General features: G+C 37.3%; 2 protein-coding genes across 4 annotated transcripts; one reads left to right on the forward strand and one right to left on the reverse strand.

Annotated features, from left to right (window-relative positions):
- Positions 1-450: 450 nt before the first annotated feature.
- Positions 451-16,561, reverse strand: dhx16 (DEAH (Asp-Glu-Ala-His) box polypeptide 16). Of its 3 annotated transcripts, none has more exons than XM_060888976.1 (21): positions 16,448-16,561; positions 14,651-14,856; positions 14,320-14,558; positions 12,881-13,055; positions 12,726-12,782; positions 12,270-12,524; positions 11,884-12,123; positions 11,534-11,722; positions 11,286-11,396; positions 11,056-11,171; positions 10,384-10,594; positions 10,161-10,259; positions 9,904-10,056; positions 8,814-8,954; positions 8,044-8,206; positions 7,207-7,325; positions 5,219-5,286; positions 4,929-5,091; positions 3,775-3,936; positions 2,097-2,270; positions 451-1,175 (listed from the first exon to the last, which is right to left on the reverse strand). In XM_060888976.1, exons 2-21 carry the CDS (start codon positions 14,846-14,848, stop codon positions 1,047-1,049), a joined length of 3,162 nt encoding a protein of 1,053 aa, XP_060744959.1. In that variant the 5' UTR covers positions 14,849-14,856; positions 16,448-16,561; the 3' UTR covers positions 451-1,046. The 3 variants fall into 3 exon arrangements, with proteins under 3 accessions (XP_060744959.1, XP_060744958.1, XP_060744957.1); XM_060888975.1 differs by lacking the exon at positions 16,448-16,561 and adding an exon at positions 15,473-15,532; XM_060888974.1 differs by lacking the exon at positions 16,448-16,561 and adding an exon at positions 15,243-15,456.
- On the forward strand, positions 16,352-19,940 carry ppt2a.2 (palmitoyl-protein thioesterase 2a, tandem duplicate 2). Its single transcript, XM_060888978.1, has 8 exons — positions 16,352-16,685; positions 17,256-17,409; positions 18,438-18,533; positions 18,664-18,771; positions 18,920-19,003; positions 19,082-19,166; positions 19,482-19,536; positions 19,628-19,940. The coding sequence occupies exons 1-8, from the start codon at positions 16,536-16,538 to the stop codon at positions 19,769-19,771; spliced, it is 876 nt and encodes a 291-aa protein (XP_060744961.1). The 5' UTR covers positions 16,352-16,535; the 3' UTR covers positions 19,772-19,940.
- The last annotated feature ends 922 nt before the right edge of the window (positions 19,941-20,862 follow it).

Consider the following 20,862-nt stretch of genomic DNA (forward strand, 5'->3'; position numbering starts at 1 on the left):
TGGTATAAAGTCAATACATACAGACACTAATTCTAAATCTCTGCAGGAAGTTAAATGGCATACAAAGTGATAAGATCTGAGCACAGGCTGTTGTTACATGGACTGCAAAAAAAGGCACTAAACTTCTGCGGTCAAGCAGAAACGCACAGTAATTTGCTTGAATTTACCAGAAATCATACTATAAACCACTATGGTCCCTATTCAAGTTTAGCTATTTCCTGATCAGTGTAATGTGTGATTTGTTCAACATCACCTGTAGTGGTAGGGTAATTATCAACAAAGGAGTGAAATATTAAACCAGAGTTGTACTTGATTTATCAGCCAATGCAACGAAATTTTTTCCCATTTGTGTAAGAAAAATTTTATAAACGTTAGGGTTAAAAAAAATCATCACACTTCACCTTAATTTTTAAGTGTGGTCAAGGAAAAAAAATAAAATAAACTAGGGGCTTGTATTTAAAAAATATATTTATCATCATCAAACATCAGTAAAGAAGATTCATAAACTTCAACAAACTAATTGTTGCTTTGGACATCTACACATTTCACCCATATGCAGAATGCAGCTGTACTGTCGAGTAACAAATAACTTGGTACACACCCTCTGTGTGTGATGGTTAAATCTGGAACAAGCTAGTTTAGAGCAACAGCGTCAAGAGAGCATGCCGGTCATACCTTTGATGGGTCGGCAATATTGCTCATGAATATGAAAAAACATTTCCATCACAGTAATAAAACAATATGTTTACCAAACAGAAAAGTAGAAGAATCTGGTAGAGATTTGCTGTCAAAAACAAGCTTTAAAAACTGCTCATTCTGCAGTCCTTCTTGTGGTCATTATTCCTTGCTGTTTTTATTTTAACGCTGCCGTTAGAGCAAACGTTTAATACTATCACAATCATATCAGCAATATTGCTAATAGCGTCAAAAGGAAGTTAGACCGCACAGCTCTGAACAGCATTCGTTCTCAGTCTCTCCTTCTTTCAGTCTCTTTTGGGCCAGATGACCTGCATAAGAAACGACAGAGGATGGACTGTTCTCCAAATTCAGCCAAGCTCCTCCCGTGCTTTGCCCTGTTTGCGAGGCATTTTCTTGCTGCTGCTGTCTTCCAGCTCTTTGCCCTTATAATAGTGAGGAGCCACCTCCAAGAGCCAGCCGCTGTCGATCTCAATCACCTGAAAAAAAAAACAGGAAAGAACGAACACAAACATTTGTTAAACAAGCTTAAAGAAGAGTTAAGATGACAAATATAAATAAGAGTAAAAACAATTGATCCCTGATGGGAAAAAAAGTGACTTGGCTTCTACAAACATCCCCTTGGTTTTAATTCGAGTGTGTGTGTGTGTGAGGGTGCCCTGCAATAAACTGGCATCCTTCGCAGGGTGTATTCCCACTGCCATGACCCTTATTTTTTACACCAAATTGTACAAACTTTTTATTGGATTTGCCATTATTGAGGGTGAAAACTCTTCACGCAGTTACTATGTTCGGTATATGAAATGGTGGTGGATCCAGACCCTATCCCTGGAACACTGGCCACAAAGCAAGAATATACCCTGGTTGTGACACCAGTTCATCACAAGCACACACACTCATTCACACACAGGGACAGTTGTATCCACCAATCCTCTAAGTAGCATGATTTTGAGAAACCCACTTGGATGCATAGGACATGAAAAAGCCCATATAGACAATATCCCGAGCTCGGGATTAATCCGTGGACCCTGGAGTTGTGAGGAATGCTGCCCACGATACAACTAAATAGCTCATTATCTTAAAGTCACAGAATTGTCAAGAGAGAAGCTTGTGATTCTGCATCAAAGTTGAATCAGGGCAGCATTAGGGAAACTATTCAGAAAAGAAACCACATGAAGTACACTCTAATTTCACAATCACTAAGAGAGCAACTAGATGTCAAGCGTTAATAATAAAAGTACACAAGATGAGTTAATCATCCAGCAGTGTGACTACCTCCATAAACGCTTTTGGCAGCTTGTTCTTGTTGTGTTGTGTAGCACTGAACTGCTAACCAGTCTGGGAAGGGTTACATATAACAAAAGTGACAGGATGTTAGTAGAATAGAAAGAAATACTGACCTGTCTCATGAACTCCTTGGTGGTGAAGACGAGCTCATGGTAGATGAGCCAGCGTGGCTGTTCCTCAAACAGTGAGCTGTTAGGGTGCACATACACCGTCTGCTGGTGCTTCACAGTTTTGTAGCCTCCCTTACTGAGACGAGCCGTGTGGTAGAAATAACCAGCGGTCACTGCCTACAAGATATGCAAACAGTATGTCATTTATTAAAAAAAAAAATAATACTAATGTCAAATTACTACAAATGTTACATGAACAGAATCTGATGAAGCTTTGGCTTCACTCCCATCCATATTAGCTACTCTTGAACTAAAAAGAGCACAAAAATGTACTGTATGTTGAAAATCAAACATTGAAGTATTTTACTATATGACTTATTTTCCAGTAATATAATTACTCAGTACTGTGTGCAGTATTTTAGTGGGTTAATGTTATAAAAATATAAACCATTACTACATCTATGAAGTGATGTATTATACAGTAAAATCTATTAATTTATACAATTTGTTTCCTTGTTTCTCTCAAGGCACGTTTCACCCGAACCAGCTTGATTATGATCGAGTTCCTTACCAAGGCCTGAGGAAGTGCACTAACATTCTAATAAAGTTTACAACTTATCTGATGGCGATATGCAGCTGAATGACTTATTTCTATAATTGCATCAATTCTTTATTCACCTCCTTTTTTGTTTTTGTCTTGTTTAGACCGTATTTTGCTTAGCTCCTGTCAGCATTCTTATGTTTGACCAATAATTTGGTGAAAAACTTCCATTGTTCGATTAAAAAAAAGAAACAAAAAAAAAACAAAAAAAAAAACAGTAGAAATCAAAATTCTTTGGACATGTTCAGGTTCAATCCTTCAGCTGAATGTGTGCACAAAGTCCTTTCTTTGTTTATGCACAAGTGTTATTACATAGAAATGAACTTTGAATATGTGAACTTAAGAGTGTAATTAAAGGCAATGCACTCTTGGCACGTGTGTGTGTGTGTGTGTGTGTGTGTGTGTGTGTGTGTGTGTAAACATGAAATATGATCACAATGGAAAAGTCCGGAGGAAAACAATTGTTATGGTCTGAGTAAAAGATGAGAATACAGATAAAAGAGAAGATTTTATACAGGTGGACATGTAAATATGACAGTGTGGAAAAAGAGCATGAATAATTATGTTATAGGTCACACAAACTTAAGAAATAATTATATTCCAATTCTGGAATGGATTTTTCGAAAATTCTTTGGTTATTCAAAGCCTATAGAATGAAGGAATGAACTGATATAATCCCCAAGATGTGCTACAAGACGTAGTATAAAGGAGAAGGAGGTATGCATATTTATTATTAATTACTTTTGCAAAATATAAAATAAATAAAAGTGATTAAATGTGACTGGATTAGAATAGACACTGTAGTTCATCAAGGTACAAGAAACTAATAGACGATGAATGGAAAAATACAGCAGCGTCGTGTTTACTACAAATTCTCTAGCTACCGGTTATGTACGTGGAATAGGATGATATTACAGCCACATAAATGTCAGATATAATGTATGTTTATGTATGCGTTGTGTTTGGAGATATGATTTAAGTTACAGTGACAGAAAAAAAAAAACAACTTAGTTGGTGATAGAAGATTTTTCACTGTGCATGGTTCAGAGGTAGGATGAAAGGAAAGGGGATGAGCACTACCTTGCGGATGCACATGTTGTCACCGTTAGCGCTGCATAATTCCACCTCAATTCTGTCCATTAGACCTTCCAACTGCTCCCTCACGTCACGGGCACGCCTCATCGAGCGAAACTGGATAAAGTTTTCAAAACACCACTGTGTGGAATAACCGCTCTCTACCCACTGCAAGAGAAAGAGAGATTTGGAGAGACAGTTAAATAAAGTGGAGCTCATAATTTACCTCAATCTATTCTGTGTCTGTAATTCAGCATTTTATCTTCACGTGACTGTAATATCAACGGCCAATATCGTACTGATTATTCTAAAATATTAACATGCATTATATAATATACAAGAAACTAATCTGAAAATGACATTCTATGGCAATTCAGTAAGCTCTGTAGTTTAAATGAATTACACAAACTTTACATTAGTCTGCACATTTGTGAGAATTTTTATATGCAAGTAGGTCAAAACAGTGTGACGGGCTGTGAGAACTTTGGAGTTATGCTTGGCCTACATGGAAGAAAGCTGACGAAGTGGAAGGAAAAAAAACCACAGTGTGAAGCTTTGGCCAGGATTTTCTTGCAACATACACAATAAATGAAGATTATACCGTTGTTAACCGTTGTTACTATCACATCACAAAAGATTCTGATTTCTCTCTATTATTTATAAATTAGTTTGTAAAATTGAAGTGAAAATATGTGTCAAGTCTAATCTATGATTTACGATCATTTTCCAGTTTATAAAAATTTTACTAAATTTATAACTCAGTGTCCAACATAATACATACCAAGCCGGAATCTTGGAAATTATGACTGCATGTCCTCAAGGAACAAGAAAGGAATAAATGGCAAATGGAAAAATACAATGGTTTATTAGATGTGTCCCTATTATCATGTGTCCTGTAGCTATGTGGTAAAATGTAGAGGACTATAATATTGTAGTCAATATTTATATATGGACATATTTGTATGTCCAGTTAAGTTGGCTTTAGAGAAAGAAAGACTTGAAGTGAAAATTTTTTGAAGTCGTTGCTTGAACTTTCTGCATTATGACACAGAAGTAAACAAAGGTCTATAGTTCCTACTTCAACAAGTTAAACCAGTTCCATCAAGTGCACAACAATTTCAGGTAAAAGGAAGTCAGAATCTTCTGCACATTAATCATACCTGAGAGTAAACATTCAGGAGCATTAGATGATCTCCTCCTGGCACTACAAAGTTCATTCGTGCGTTGTCCGCATGCACCACTTTATCTTTAGGCCTGTAGAAGATGGAGTTGTTGACTGACAACATGGCGGCAATTGTCAACACCTCCTCTGAGCACTTATACCTGCAGGCGCACAAACAAACGATTACACACACTGCCCAATTAAAGATAAACACAGACGGAAATTTTTAATAGAAATGACTGTCATTTTTTAATTGGTGCTACTGGAAATGTCAGTGTAGAGACTTACTGTTCAGATGCCAAGATCATTTTACTCAGCATGGGATCGACAGGCAGCTCAGCCATCCTCCTCCCCAACTAACACAAAGCAACACAACCAAGTTGGTAACTTTATACACGTCACATCTACCAATCTGAGAAGTACAGTTATCAATTGATATAGTTTTCAGAAAGTGTTATGGCTGTAAACACCAGTTTTCGGCGCTAGGTTAGGTTTCATGGTCAACCAGATTCGTTACTATGGTTGATTCACTATAAACAAGCCACTTGTGTAACATTTATGTTCTTGGGTCGCCTTCTTTTACATATCTTATGGTTTCAATAAGTCACCATATAAAATCACACTGGGTGAGCTGTTAGAAAGAAACGTCAACGCTGGGGTGGTGTAGTGTGATGCAGCCTTATGTGAAGTGGCCTGAACTTGGTTATACCAGTAACAGCACATCCCAAAGTATTTTACTCTTCTTATGGCTGAGCAATTTGCAAATGATTTGTAATTTGTCATTCATTGACAAAAAATTGTGTCATTCACAATTTGTCATTCAGTAAAGAACACATTTTTATCCATTTATTGTTAAGTTTTTGTGGAACATCCATGAGAGAAGTTAATTCCCTCAACAGCCTCACTGGTTTCTCGCTCTCGAACACTTCACACAAATCGTCTTGTGTCTTTCAAAGCACGAACACTGGAAACATTAAACAAACATTTTCCCTCATAAAGCTATACATCAACAATTATACATACAGTGGATATAAAAGTATCTACACATCCCTCTTGAAATGGCATGTTTTTGTAATGTAAAATAAAATCAGACCAAGATTAATCGCGTCAGCCTTTTCCAAAAATCATTTTACGGGGAAAAAAGACAATAACCTGGTTACACAAGTGTGCACACCTTTTTATAATTAGGAATGGTTAATTCGAAACGCAGACACAATCACATTCAAACTCATGCGAAATACTAAATATAAAATACCTTCTATCAATTAAATATCTATCAATTAAACATCCTGCAGTTTGACATTTATACATGTCCATGTACTGTTTCCTTTTATGTCTGTACACATGCACATCACTACCTCAGTTCTGAGCCATGCGAGGGGCGAGAAAAAAGGGAAGCCAGCCCTGGTGCCTTATCTTTATTCAATTATTTTGTTCTTTTCTCTACTATTGGCTTTTTTTTGTTATGGCAGTCGTACAAAGCATTTCACTACATGTCGCACTGTGTATGTGACAAATAAAATTTTAATTTGAAAAGAATTGACTGATTAACGTGAATAATCTTGGTTGTATCTGACTGGAAAAGCCACAAAGAGCTTAAAACCAGTATGGGATCTCATTGTTGAAAAATATCAATTAGGGCTACACAAAAAACATACAAGACATTGAGTATACCATATATATATATACATATATACATATGACATGGAACTAAGGCATTATAATAAAAATAGCCTGGCTAAGTTTGCAAAGAAGATGTATCCAATCTCCAAACACTGTTGGAATCTGATGAAACCAAAGTTGAACGTTTTGCCCATAAAACACAACAATTCCCATGTTGATGCATGGAGGTGGCAGCATCAAGATTCAAGGCAGTTTTTCTTGAGCTAAAAGTGGCTTTAATCAGGGTGGAGGGAATAATGAGTAGCTCCAAATACGTCATTTTTGGTGCAAAACCTTAAGGCTTGTACAAAAATACTTAAGAGAAATTACACCTTCCAGCGAAGCTTCACCAAAACAAGATCAAGGTTTTAGAAAGGCAAAGCCAGAGTCCAGATACAATCAAAAATATATGGGATGACCTAAAGAGGGCTGTGCACAGGAGATGCCCCACCAATTTCACAGAGGTTTTGGAGGGAAGAATGGCAAAATATTGATAAGCCAAGACTTTTACCCGAAAAAGATTGAACGCTATTATAAAATACTACTGTAAATATATTCTTTTTAACATTTTTTTCTGAGAGAAGGTTGAAAGAGACGAATGAACGCTAACGTACCTTAGTGAGTTCTCCGAGGTGGTTAAGAGCACCCAGGGCATAGAGCTGCTCAAGAGCCAGCACCAGGGTTTCGTGTGGAGGAGGGTCCATGAAGTCAAAATGAATCAGATCATTTATGCCTGTCAGACATTCAAACAGACCATACAATTAGTTTAGGTTAAAATAAAACCAATGGGTAGAAAAATACACACTAATCCATGTCTGTCGGTCTATGCAGAACTACTAAAATATGCTCTTATTGACCTTATAACATTACATCATTCGTGTACGATGATACACCTTCAATTTGTTTAAAAAAAAAAAAACAAAAAAAAAAAAAACAATAATAACTATATATATAAATAATAAAATATAATAATTATATATTCTTTGGCAAGAAACGTTTTGCCAAACATGAAAAATGGCATGTTAATGCTAAATGTTTAGAAGTAAACAATGCTCCCAGTCGAGTTCAGCATCGATTTCAAAAATAGCCACAGCGCTTCCAAATTAAGCCTGGTCTAAATAGCTGCATGACTTGCAAAACATAGACAATCGGTACATACATGAAGGAATGCAAGCAACGTGCTTCTTCGTGGTATGAAAGAATGAGTGTGTTGAACCAACAGCAGGAAAAACTAGACGTGAGCAGACATGACTCAGCAAACAATAGTAAACAATATCTGCTAATCGTCTGCTAGTGAACTGATTAATGTAGATTTTTCTGGTAGTTACTGTACGACATTTTGGCAAACAATGTAATTTAAAGGCAAACTAATCAGACAAAATGTAAGTGATTTATTAAACCACTCCTTAAAAAAAAATATATTTTTTGTGAAATATTTTCATAAGCCATACCCAGACTCTTCAGGAGCAGGACCACATTGCCCAGGTTGGTCCTCTGGATTTCAGGAACTGTGGTTTCCTCCATCTCGTGTTTGAAAGCCCAGGCTGTGTAGAGCCTGAAGCATTTGCCTGCAGCTACCCGACCTGCTCGTCCTGCACGCTGATTGGCTGAGGCCTGCCAGAAAAATTGAGCTTTAATGGCACAATTCAGAATAAAGAAGTGTGAATAAATGCACGGTATTTAGAAAAAGAAGTTCAACCAACAATGCAGTCCAGCAGCCTTATTTGGTTTCCAAAATCTGTGGCTAGAGAAACTAGGTTAATATAGCTAAAAAGTGCGATTACAGTTTAGTGCCATACAAACCGTCTGTCTGGACTGTTTTTAATATATTATAACATCATTAAAGAAAATAATTAAGAAGAAGAAAATAATAAATAAAGTAGATGTGGAATAAAATAGCTGCTAACATTTTGGCCGTGTATACACACACATCACTAGGCTATTATTATACTATACAATGAGTTATACAGGAAAGACAATTTATTCATAGAGTACGAGAAAGCTTGAGGTGTGGTTTAAGGATGTGTGGGTGAGAAGAAGAAAGCTTGAGTTAACCCTGGCATGTGAACAGAGTAACCACAGCAACAATTAATGCTCAATACAGAGAAGTTGTATAACCATGTCAGTGCCACTACTTTGTTTGTTTTGTTTTTTTTAAAGAGAGGAAATTTGTTTAACACAAAAAGTCTAAAAATAAAAAAACATTAAAAAAATCCTTTACCCGTGAGCATGGCGTAACAATCAGAGACTCCATCCCTGTTCGGGCATTGTAGCTCTTCTGTTTGCAGAAGCCAGGGTCAATCACGTAGATGATGCCATCAATGGTGAGCGAGGTTTCTGCTATGTTTGTGGCCACTACAACCTGAGGAAAATATCATGAATGAAATCGTTTGCAATATGATATGCAATCAATGTGTAATTATTTTTCTGATGCTGACTGCCATGTCATCAGGCAAATTGACTTGTCTAACTGTTTTTTTTTTTTCATTTTCAACACACAATTAATGTATTAATGCATCATATTCTTTATTTACATAATCACACTGTATATATTTGAGATCAGGGAAAAGCTGAGAGTCTGAACGAAGTGACAAAAATGTAATTATCAAAATAAACGTGATTGGTCAACATTGTTTAAGTGTTTATGAAATGGCTTATCTCCTGGAATTTTCACAAACAAAAGGTCTAAAGTTTACACAGAATGGTGTAAAAAGCAAATAAAATGGCATAAAGTGGTAGGTCAGTTAGAGGAAACTCCTTGCTGATGAGAGAGCTGACAGGGTTTGAGCTGACAGGAAGGAGAAGGTAAGTCAATCACTTTGCAAGAATGGTGAGAAGAAAAGTAAGAGAATACACAAGATGTTGAACCTTGAGGCAGATAGGTTACAACGAAAGTAATCTGAAACTCAGTAAGCAATGAAATTTGGCAGGTGACCATTCTTTTTGTATCTTCTAATCAAAAGTGGAAGATGTTTTTTTCCCCCAATCCTGAACTGTCCTGTTGGGGTGAAGCTTTCGACATTGTAGTCTGAGATCTGCATATGTGGATTCATTTAAATATATACAGATATGTACGGGTGTTCCTAATAAAATGACCAGCAAATGTGTAATCATCATATCCGGGTTTGACCTAATAAGCAGGGGTTGAATTAACCTGGTCAACATTTAGACTATCCAAAACAACGCTACCTGTTAGTTTACATAACTGGAGCAAAAGCATGACTGTTTGAGTCAACTGTGATCTGTAATCAGGATCAAAAGTTCTCTTGGTGACAAACACTAAACAATAGAGGAAGTAACAGGGAAAATACCTTGCGAGCTCCAGGTGGCGTGGGGTTAAATATCTTAGCTTGCATGTCTGAGGGCAGGTTGGCATAGATAGGCAGGACAATAAGCTCAGAAATCTTTGAGCCAAGCCTCCTACACCTCTCCTGAAGCAGCTCACAGCAAGCCTCGATCTCTTCCTATAATACACAAGAGCAGCTTTTCAAAACGAGACGAACGTACAGTGAAGCGCAAGACATACTTCAGGACGTCTGTGCTGTAGTGTTCGTCCTGACGGACTGACCTGTCCTGTGAGGAACACAAGGACGTCTCCAGGAGCCTGCGTCACATGAATCTGTAGTACAGATACCACACATGCCTCCAGATAATCAGCCTCAGGAGCCTAGGCACAAATATCGATTGGTAAACATTTATTTCAATTCTAAGCCATGAAAAAGTCTCTTTATAAAGCTAGTAGCATGTACAGAAAGTTGAGCAAATGAGTGCTGTCAGTGAATAGCTCCTGCCTTGGTGTAGTAGATATCGACAGGAAACCTGCGGCCCGGGATCCTGAACACAGGAGCGTCATCAAAGAAACAGGAGAAACGCTCTGTGTCCAGAGTAGCGCTAGCCACCAGAACCTTTAGATCTGGCCGGAAGCGTGCGATGTCTTTGATCAGACCAAACAGTATGTCTGTGTGTAACGTCCTCTCGTGAGCCTCGTCAATAAGGATCACACTAAAGACAAGAGCAAATGTATACGGATTAATCAATGCGAAGTTCAGGACTCAGATTCACACCACAGTAACGTTACCATGAAAGATTCTGATACGGTGGTAAAAAAATGAGCAGAGATTACAATTAAATTATTAAATAATCTATCAAAGTCATCACACTATGGCAGTCTAACATTACTTAGATTACACTAATGAGTGTAAATAGTCATGTACAGTGTACAGTTAAAACACTGGTATTAAGTTTCATAGACTGTTTGCATCAGGTTTCAGCAAAATACACAAAAGGCAACCGATACATTTGCCTTAAAATATAAAACCAAACAAAACAGATTTATTCATAGCTAAAGGCTAAAAACAATTCTGACTGCTTTACATTCACAGCATTTAGCACATGTTCAGAGTTCTCAAAGACTATGGGTTCAGGTGTAAACTATAGAAACTAAATCCTTATTTTGTCTCTACCTATAACTAGCCAAGTCGGGCTCGGTGAGGAACTCTCTCAGCAACATGCCATCGGTCATGTACTTCAGCACGGTGCGTTCTGAAGTGCAGTCCTCAAAGCGAATACTGTAACCCACCTAAGGAAAAAAACCACAATATTCAATCCTTAGCAAAGAGATGAAGCAAGTCAATGACAAAGTACAGGAAAATTCACAAAGCCGGTGCTGCATATTCATCACCAACATTCTCACCTCGTTCCCCAGCTTCACTGCCATTTCCTGAGCCACTCTGGCTGATACAGACATAGCTGCTACTCTACGAGGCTGGGTGCAGCCCACTTTCAAGCCTCCGCTGGTATAGCCCTGAGATAAAACACACAATGACAAAAAAACACAAACTGAAACTATTTCAAACTGAAAATATAGAAAAGAGATGGTCAACTCTTTAATTACACACAAAAAAAAAGCAGGTCACAATTCACTAAATGGTCAAAACTTACATCTTCCATGAGGTACTGAGGAATCTGAGTCGTCTTGCCCGAACCGGTCTCACCCTCGATAACCAGGATCTGGTGGTCTCTAATGGCAGCGAGGAGATCCTCTCTGTAGGGAAATATGGGAAGGCTACGTCTCACTTCCTGGATGGACTGCTTCTGTTTTTCAGCCTGAGAGAGCTCAGGTTCATTATCCTGTCAGCAATCAGAGAGAGAGCAAATATGAATAAAAAAACAAAACAAAAAGTCAATAACAAGACCAAGGAGAATAACAGGACAGTACTTGAACAACTACAACTAGGTACAAAATAAAATTCCTTTCACAAGGAAGAACTGAAATAATTTTATATACCGACCTTTTCAGAGAGCGTTCCTTTCATGGTGATAGCAGTGCTCACAAAGTTAATCATCTCGTCCTCTTCGAGCACTAGCTGGTATTTCTCTTTCTCCTCCTTTATCCGCCGCTCTCGCTCCTCTCTGGCTCCGAACTGCAGTGTGGCTGTAGCGACCCGTGCTTCCTCCCATCGCCCCTGCTCACCTCCACCCTCTTTGGGGCCCTCATCAAACTCCAACTCCATGTCCCTCTGAGGAATATTCTAAGGGCAAAGATCATCAAATACAGACATGTTAATCAGCCAAAGTTTCTCTGATTAAATACATGGCATCTTTTATCCAAAAGAATCTACTCTACATGGAATTTAGGGCACAATTAAGTTTCTGTGCTCAAACTGCTCTACGTTACTTTATTGCGTATCTCCTCTGGCATGTAGTAACGGTTCTTCCTCTCTTCTTTTTCCTTTGCGCCGGCTTTCTTGTAGTCTCGTGCCAGGTCTCGGACCTGCTTCTTGTATTCCAGGTCTTTCTTTTCAAGCTCAGTGAGACGATCACCAGAAAAAAGGTATTCCTCATCTACAATCTCTGCCTCCAAGTCCTCCAGCTTCTCCTGCTCACGCTTGGTCAGGTAGTCACGCCGGGACTGTTTCCGCAGCTCAGGCAGCTGTGACAAATTGTGGAGATAAAAAAAAAATATGTTGATGTTATTTAGTATGTAATAATAACAAAAAAAATGTCGAAAAGGTGATTTTTTTAAGGGACAATACAGGCAAATATTGTCACACGGCACACAAACAAACAAAGAAAAGTTAATCATTCATAGCTGAACTGTGTGTACATGCAATACAGTGTGAAAGTATCTAACCATTTTCTTCTGATCTTCTTCAGCCATCTTCAGTCTCTTCTGTGCCTCCTCATATGCCTAAACAGGAGAAAGGTTGAGATACTTCTGTATCATCATTCTCACCTTGATATTATTGGGAAAGTTTAACTAATTATCTTTTTTTTTTGCTTGTCTACCTTTTTGTCATTTCGCTCGAGGATGTGCCTGGTCTTGTCTTTATCCTTCTGCTTCACTCGTTCCGCAAAGGCGTCCCTCTCCTCCAAATCCTGTAATCTTTCCCTCTCCTCCTTCTCCCACTCCTCTTCCTCGTCTTCTTTCGGGGCTTTCTCTGCCTCGTGTGAGGATGTTTTGCTGGAGTGAAAAGTAGGAAGATTAAACGAATAAATGGGAAATCTGTAACTGTGTTTATTCAATAAACATTCCACCCGGAAGGTAAACTATAAGATCCATGCATTATAATTAGCAAAATAGTTACCACTGAAGGGTTAGTGTGTTGCTCACTGATAGGGACTGATGTACCAATCCACTAGTAAGCTGAGAAAAGCTTTAAAAAATGTAGGATATGTATCAGATCAGGGCCTCAGTCTTTGTAGATTCCCTACCAATAGTCTACTGTAAAATATCCATGACATCCATCAGATTTAAGATTTAAGAGAATTTGGTTCTTCAATTATTCCTGAGAACTGAGTTTGAGCTGGATTGTAGTTTGACATAAATACAATCAGTGAGTCAACAAATGATCAATGCTAAAGATAGTAAACTTCCCGAGGTCATTAACAAATCGCATTTTTGTGTGTTAACGTATACCGATATTCAGTAACGTCACTAAACACAGTTAGTGCTTGACTTTTAAAGTCTCTTAAAAGCTTTTTTCAGTTCGAAGTAGATCATGACAACAATCACAACAACAGCAGAATTTTTCCAAGAGAAATGAAGCTTGATGTTCCGTTTAACGTCGCTGTGCATGAAATTGCTAAAAGATTACATTCTGGCTTGGAAACCAGATGAACAGGGACATTATGGCTCTGACATGCCATCTAGTGAATGAAACATTTAAACCATCAGATGTATTAAGATTTACGTGAGTGAGTACGTGAACAATGCGGATAAGGTATAAGTTGTGTGTGCATAAATGCACAGAGAAAGACGAGCATATACTCACCTTATGTCTTTAGTGAGGTTTTGACCTACTGTTATTAAAATCATTCACATATAGCAGTGGTGTCCAACCAGTCAGAGACCAAGAGCCACATTTTTAACTGTGTTACCACAAAGAGCCACATCATACACATGGGCACACATGAACATCACCTTTTTTCCCCTGCCATTTTGAGAGCAAACTTGACACAATTTGTTTACTCAAATGATCTTCCTCATACTGGGAAACTTTGAGGTATTTTCATCCCACTCACATGTGCGTTTGACAAAAATACTGTATTAAACTCAAGCGAAGCGAACACACATTAAAAAGACACAAATACAAACTTTGATATGAACGTAAGCGCTGCATGAAACCGGGCAAAGAGCCGCATGCGGCTCGGCCACCCCTGCCCTATAGTACACTCTCATAGAGCAACACATTCTCCATTCTCAAGCAAAACTATAAAGAACCCACCTCTTCTTTCCATCATCCTCACTCGACAATGGACTTTCTTCTCTTTTTTGCCTGAAGTGCTTCCTCTTCTTTCCTCTGTCCTTTTCTCGGCTCTTCTTCTGTTTCTCTCCTTCTCTGGAAGCCTCTCCATCGCTGTCACTGTCCTCCAGCAGAGTGTAGGTCCTGTTCTTTCGCTCCATCTCGATCACCTGCCGTTCCAAGGCTCTTGATGGTTTTTCAACAACCTGTTTCTTTGGAACCTGGAACAGGAAAAGAAAAAAAACAGAGTAACCAAAATGATGACTCACTAACAGTGTAAATCAGCTTCTCTGATTGTTAAGAAATCCTGTACCTTGTTGTATAACTCTTGAGCAAATGCAGTTACTCTCTGGTCAACGTCAATGGTCCCGGTCTCTTCCAGACGCGCCACAAAGTCCTCGGGGGCTGAAGATTTCCGTGCAAGGCCAATCATAAACTGGGACACGTATCTGTCACTTAAGCCCAGGATGTCATGGAGCCTGTCGCTGACCCACTGCTCCAAACTGGCCATGATGAACACTGCAATATCAACAACAACAATTTTACTAATTTGTTACCAATCCAGTCACATCTTTATAAAAACAATCAATTTGAATTAAAATACGTAATATCTTGCAGTAATACGGTTCCATTGATTTGTTAGCACTTTGTTAGCAAAACCTGAAGGACAGTAAATATGGCAATACATATCGTGCACTGTACACCGTGAAAATATCCTTAAGTATCGCGATATTTCATCGATATCATCATCTAATACAAACCCATTCATGACTGTTGTAGGGGGAAAAACGCCTTGAATGTAATTATTCAAATGACTGCAATATTTACAGCATTTTTAATAAAAAAAAACACAACGTTTCAACACCAAACAAACAAAATAAAACAAATGCAAAAGTAATTTTCACCTTTTTACTTTGGCTCAAGTTATTATTGTGATTAGCATTTAGCATCCAGCTAAAATTTATTTAAGCTTGCAAACTTATTTACATGTAAAGAGCGGTCACGATAAGCAATTACACCTGAGATAATATTAAAGTAATATCAACACCATTTACTAAAAAACAGTATTAAATATTAAACAGTAACATAGGAAAGAAAAAACTTCCTCCATGTCACATTAGCCTTTGCTACTCACGCTTTAACCGTCGTCAGGGATATTTACTTCCGGGTTAAAATTGGTCCTGGTGACCACCCGCCAAAATAAAGGTTTCGATAATAGGTCACTATAAACAGCCCACAATGAATGATCCGTGGAGTGAAGAGTAAACAGAATAAAATGAATTAAACCAAGAAATCACATAATATTCCTGGGTTTTACAAATACTTTACAAAGTCATTTATCACAAGCAACACATTAACACATTTTAGTCATTAAAATATTTTGGTTTCATATATCTAACTGAGTTGGCACGGTGGCTTAGTGGTTAGTTTGCATGTTCTCTCCGTGCCTCAGGGGTTTCCTCCCCCGGTCCAAAGACATGCATGGTAGGTAGGTTGATTGGCATCTCTGGAAAATTGTCCGTAGTGTGTGATTGTGTGAGTGAATGAGAGTGTGTGTGTGTGCCCTGCGATGGGTTGGCACTCCGTCCAGGGTGTATCCTGCCTTGATGCCCGATGACGCCTGAGATAGGCACAGGCTCCCCGTGACCCGAGATAGTTCGGATAAGCGGTAGAAAATGAATGAATGAATAACTGAATGTATTATAAATTATAAACGTATTAGAATTAAACCTGCCTTCATTCATTAAAAAAAATAAATGTTCCATTTATTGGTCCTTGTTTTTTGGATTTTGCAAAACTCTTTTATAACAACTTGTTTTTATGTTTATACAGTGACTGTTGTATTTAATTTACAAACATTCATGCAAATGCAAACACAGATTTTTTTAAACACATTGCTTTCTTTGCAGAATAAAAAAAGCAGAATAAAAAAGTCCTAGATTTATGGCATAAAAAACTGATCTTTAACAAAAAAAAAAGGGAAGTGATGTTTAATTCTAACCTGCACCTTTAGAAAAGTAGAAGAGAAACCAAGCAGCTTCAGACACCATTTAGATCTGCCTACAATCTGAAACCACAATTATTCACCAGGGTCTGTGTCTGGACCTACCTGTGATTCCTGCCTTTATTCTTCATTAAAGGTGCAAGAAAGAAAAGAATTGAACTTTAATAAGTCAGGTCACATTGCAGGAAGTCTAATGAGGGGGGAAAACTGTAATTTAGTGCAGTGTGTGGTTGTTTTAAGTGTTCTGTTTGTGATTGTGAATGGATATCGACCCGTTATTATAGTTCATGGATTATTTGATGGGCCAAGACAGTTCATCAACCTCACCAACTTTATCAGTAAGGTAAGAAAATGAAGTAATTAATGAACCTGGCACTTGTGCTCACACACCTGAATATTGATCTGTGAGCTTAATTAGGTCAAACCTTGAACTTGAGATATATATATATATATATATATATATATATATATATATATATATATATATATATATATATATATATATATAAAATGTAATAATTAGATTAAATTGTATATATAATTTGGGAATCAGTTTATCTTTTTATAGCGTCTCCTTCACGGTGATGGGAGACACTTTGTTGCTCCCTATAAAGAAAAGTTTGTTCCCAAAGAAGCAGCTATTGTTTAAACAACTGAAACAAAGTCAGACGATTTCTACATGATTACAATTAAGGCCTTGAAGCCTTTGTAGCCTTTTTGAGCTGGGTAATGTGACATATTACATCATTACTATAATATATTTTTTATAACATGAAGGGCAAAGAAAATGCAAAACTAGGTATAAAAACTGTGTTTGTTACATCTCATCTGTTCTGTTTTCTCATCAGTTCTGTTTTCTCATCTTTCAGTTCTGAATGAAACCGTACATCTTCCCATTTTAACTGTTTTTCAGACTCACCCAGGTACCATTGTGACTACAGTCAACATGTACGATGACATGAACAGCCTGAAACCTCTGTGGGACCAAGTTAATGGTTTCATAAAGGCAATTGGGCCCATCATGGAGAAGGCCAAAGATGGCATCCATCTCATCTGTTTCTCACAAGGTCTGTTACTAGCATTGCTTCATCACCTCTATTGCCTAATCCTCTCCTGGTTAGTCAATTTATTTTCTTTAATGTGTAAAGCATTAAAGAAACATATCCCAATTTTTTGATTATTGATTATTTTATCCCACTTGTTTATTACTTAAAGTAACATGCATAGATTCTCCATTTGTAGAATACAACCAGTAAAATAGGATAAAACTGTGTAACTGAAACCTTCCAGTACCAAAAAAGTTAATATTCAGTTCTAAAGAATTAAATCTTAATGAACAAAATGACTGACACAAAAATAAAAAAAATTTAATTGGGATTTGTAGCAGTAAATTTATCTTTTATTTTAAATACTTTCTCTTTAAAACAGTTGTTTTCTTTAGAATTGACTGTCCATAAGAGTGGACACTGTATGAAATGGTTAATCGGTGTGTCTGTGGGTCCTTAAACTGTCTGTTTGTTTGAACTGTTTCTGAAATTGACATATTATAATATTTTATGTATTAATGACATTAATAAGTGTTAAATAGTTTACTTGAATTCAAATTTATATTGCCTTAGATTTTAGGCTACCTGTGTTCCTGACCTTGTGGGGGATTATTTCTTAATATACAGCTGAATCTGGTTTGAAACCTAAAACATCATTTCAAAACAATATAATATAGACTCACATGCCTGAGGCAGGGGAATGTATTGTATTCAAGGTAACATTAGCAACATGTTTTTGAGTTAGCATTCAGACACAGGACTGTTTTGGGGAAAAAAAAAAAATTTGTAAATTCAGTAAAAAAAATAAGTGACATTTAATCTCTCACTGGAAACTTACTCGCTCTTTATTGCTTAAAGTTCAATAAAACTGTGCTATGTAATATATTTATAATATTACAAAACTTGGTCTTAACTTTATACTTCAAATGGCTTTAAAAAAGTTCTAAGATATTTACTAGTTACAGTGAGGATGCATTCACCCTGTTGTTGATGATTGTCTTCAGAATGTCTGACTCTAAGCTCTATTTTTATATGGAACACTTATGCAGGAGGTCTGGTATGCCGAGGGATTATTGCCACGCTTCCTCAACACAATGTCCACTCCTTGATTTTTCTGTCATCACCGCTCTCTGGCCAGTATGGAAGTTAGTAAAGGACCTCATTATACACAATATTTTACAACCTGTCTCTTATAATGCAGTATACTGACATTCTCTCTCTCTCTCTCTCTCTCTCTCTCTCTCTCTCTCTCTCTCTCTCTCTCTATGTTTAAAGTAACAGCATACATGAGGCATGCCTTCGCAAAATGCATTAAGCAAGTCGTTTATCAACTGTGCTATAACTTCTTGGGACAAAAGATCTCGATCTGCAACTTCTGGAATGGTAAAACTTTCAGATTAGGCATTTTGTCTGAAAACTAATTTAAACAGTTTTATACATGTTTAATTTGTATACATCCAGTGATTTCATACACATGCCCATTTTCTACCTTACAATGTTCACCTTTTTTTGGTCTATTCCTACACTTTAGATCCACACCATAGAGAGAGGTACTTGAAGAGCAACAAGTATCTTGCCCTATTGAATGGCGAGATCAAGCACCATAAAATAAAAGGTACAACTTGACACTGTTTAAACTTGCACGCGTCATTGGCTTACAGCCACATTCTCAAAATCTTGGCCTTATTTTTAGAGTGGCGAGAACGCTTCATGGCTGTTAAAAATTTAGTACTGATTGGAGGACCAGATGATGGCGTTATTACACCCTGGCAATCGAGGTACTGAGTATTTTTTGAGTTTTTTTTTTTACAGCATTTTATAGAAATAATGAAAGAAAACCAATAGCATATTCCTTGGTGTAGTGTAAAATATAAAACCTTTGACATATTTGTGATTGATATTTGTAATAAATAAAAAAAACTAGGTCACATGAACTGTTCTGTAATGTCCAGGTTATCAGAGGTAAAAGGTTAAGCTGGATTGGAACTTAAGCTCAGTAAAGCTTTTTGACAACATGTATAAAACCACAGAAAATGTTGAAATGTTCGTGGTTATAATCAAAATATGTTGTTGTCTATTTTTTCTCTTAACAGTCACTTTGGATTCTATAACAGCAATGAAACTGTGGTTGAAATGAAACAACAGGATGTGAGCGGGAGCACACATTTACAATTAAGCTTTTGAAAAATGAGTGTAGAATTAAGTCATATATTGATAATATTTTTTGTTCTTTCTTCAGTGGTATCTGGAAGATGTTTTTGGACTGAAAACTCTAGATGATAGAGGAGCACTGGTCAAGTGTGTTTTCCCGGATGTCGAACACACCAGCTGGCATTCGAACTTCACTGTGTACAAACAATGCATAGAGAAGTGGCTCACATAAGTAACTGACATCTTGACGCACACGTATGAACCATGACAAACCTTCACAGGCCTGTCCTGAGATTTAAAGAAAAATATCTATGTAAAAGAAAAACAATTTATCTATGACACACGTGCATATTGTTTTCCATGCTGGGCTGTTTTAAACTTGTTATAAAAATGTGCAAATACTTATTGTCCTGTATATTCTTTTACTTGTTTTAAACCGTTCCTTACATGTCAGAATATTTTAGGTTTATTTTTATTACTTGTACCTGCAGGGAACAAAACATCTTGATCTACAACTTCTGGAATGGAAAGTTGTTGGGCTTGTTCACGCTGAGCTAAACACGTATGTTGTTGCCAATGTGAAGATAAAGGATGTATATAAATGTTGAGCAGTCATTTTAGAGTACCATCGAAAGTTAATTTGAGATCCAATGATTATATCCTGTAACGTTTATATTATTTATAATAATTCATGCCCGTTTATGGACGTTTTCTTTTTAAGTTGAGCTATTTGCCCAAATGTTTATTCACACCTGATTATCCCACCCATATATATGTGCCTACTGCAGCTGAGTTCAGTCCACAAAGTTGCAAATAAACAATTGTACTGAATGTCTTTGTTTGCTGTAGCATTATAATATCTACAGCATACACAGTGATCCAAGGGACCCAAACCTGTTCTAGCATGACAGCGTTTCTGTGCACAAAGGCGCTTCAGGACATGGGACATGATGGGTGGATACTGAGTGACCCCAATGGGATGAATTTGAATGCCAGTTGCACCCCAGATCTTCTCACATGTCATGACTGAGATGTGGTAGCCTAGTGGTTAAGGTGTTGGGCTACCAATTGGAAGGTTGTGAGTTCGATTCCTACACCCACCAAGCTGCCACTGCTGGGCCCCTGAGCAAGGCCCTTAACCCTCAATTTGCTCAGTTGTATAAAAATTAGATAAAATGTAAGTTGCTCTGGATAAGGGCGTCTGTTAAATGCTGACAATGAATGAATAGGTATCAAGCATTTAGTCAATATTAGGATCTTTCTTCTTGCCATTAAGGAGACAAAAAAAATAAATAAATAAATCACAGCAGCTTTCAGTGTCCC

Source organism: Tachysurus vachellii, chromosome 15 (genome assembly GCF_030014155.1).
Source record: "Tachysurus vachellii isolate PV-2020 chromosome 15, HZAU_Pvac_v1, whole genome shotgun sequence".
Lineage (NCBI taxonomy): Eukaryota > Metazoa > Chordata > Actinopteri > Siluriformes > Bagridae > Tachysurus > Tachysurus vachellii.

Coding starts and splice junctions, on each gene's coding strand:
- dhx16 (XM_060888976.1), bottom strand. CDS start 14,848: ATGGCCAGTTTGGAGCAGTGGGTCAGCGACAGGCTCCATGACATCCTG. Junction 12,525..12,725: donor AAGAAGATCAGAAGAAAATG/GTTAGATACTTT, acceptor AATTTGTCACAG/CTGCCTGAGCTGCGGAAACA. Junction 1,176..2,096: donor CCAAGGAGTTCATGAGACAG/GTCAGTATTTCT, acceptor TTTTTTTTTCAG/GTGATTGAGATCGACAGCGG.
- ppt2a.2 (XM_060888978.1), top strand. CDS start 16,536: ATGAGGGGGGAAAACTGTAATTTAGTGCAGTGTGTGGTTGTTTTAAGT. Junction 18,534..18,663: donor GCTCTCTGGCCAGTATGGAA/GTTAGTAAAGGA, acceptor CTATGTTTAAAG/TAACAGCATACATGAGGCAT. Junction 19,537..19,627: donor TTGAAATGAAACAACAGGAT/GTGAGCGGGAGC, acceptor TTCTTTCTTCAG/TGGTATCTGGAAGATGTTTT.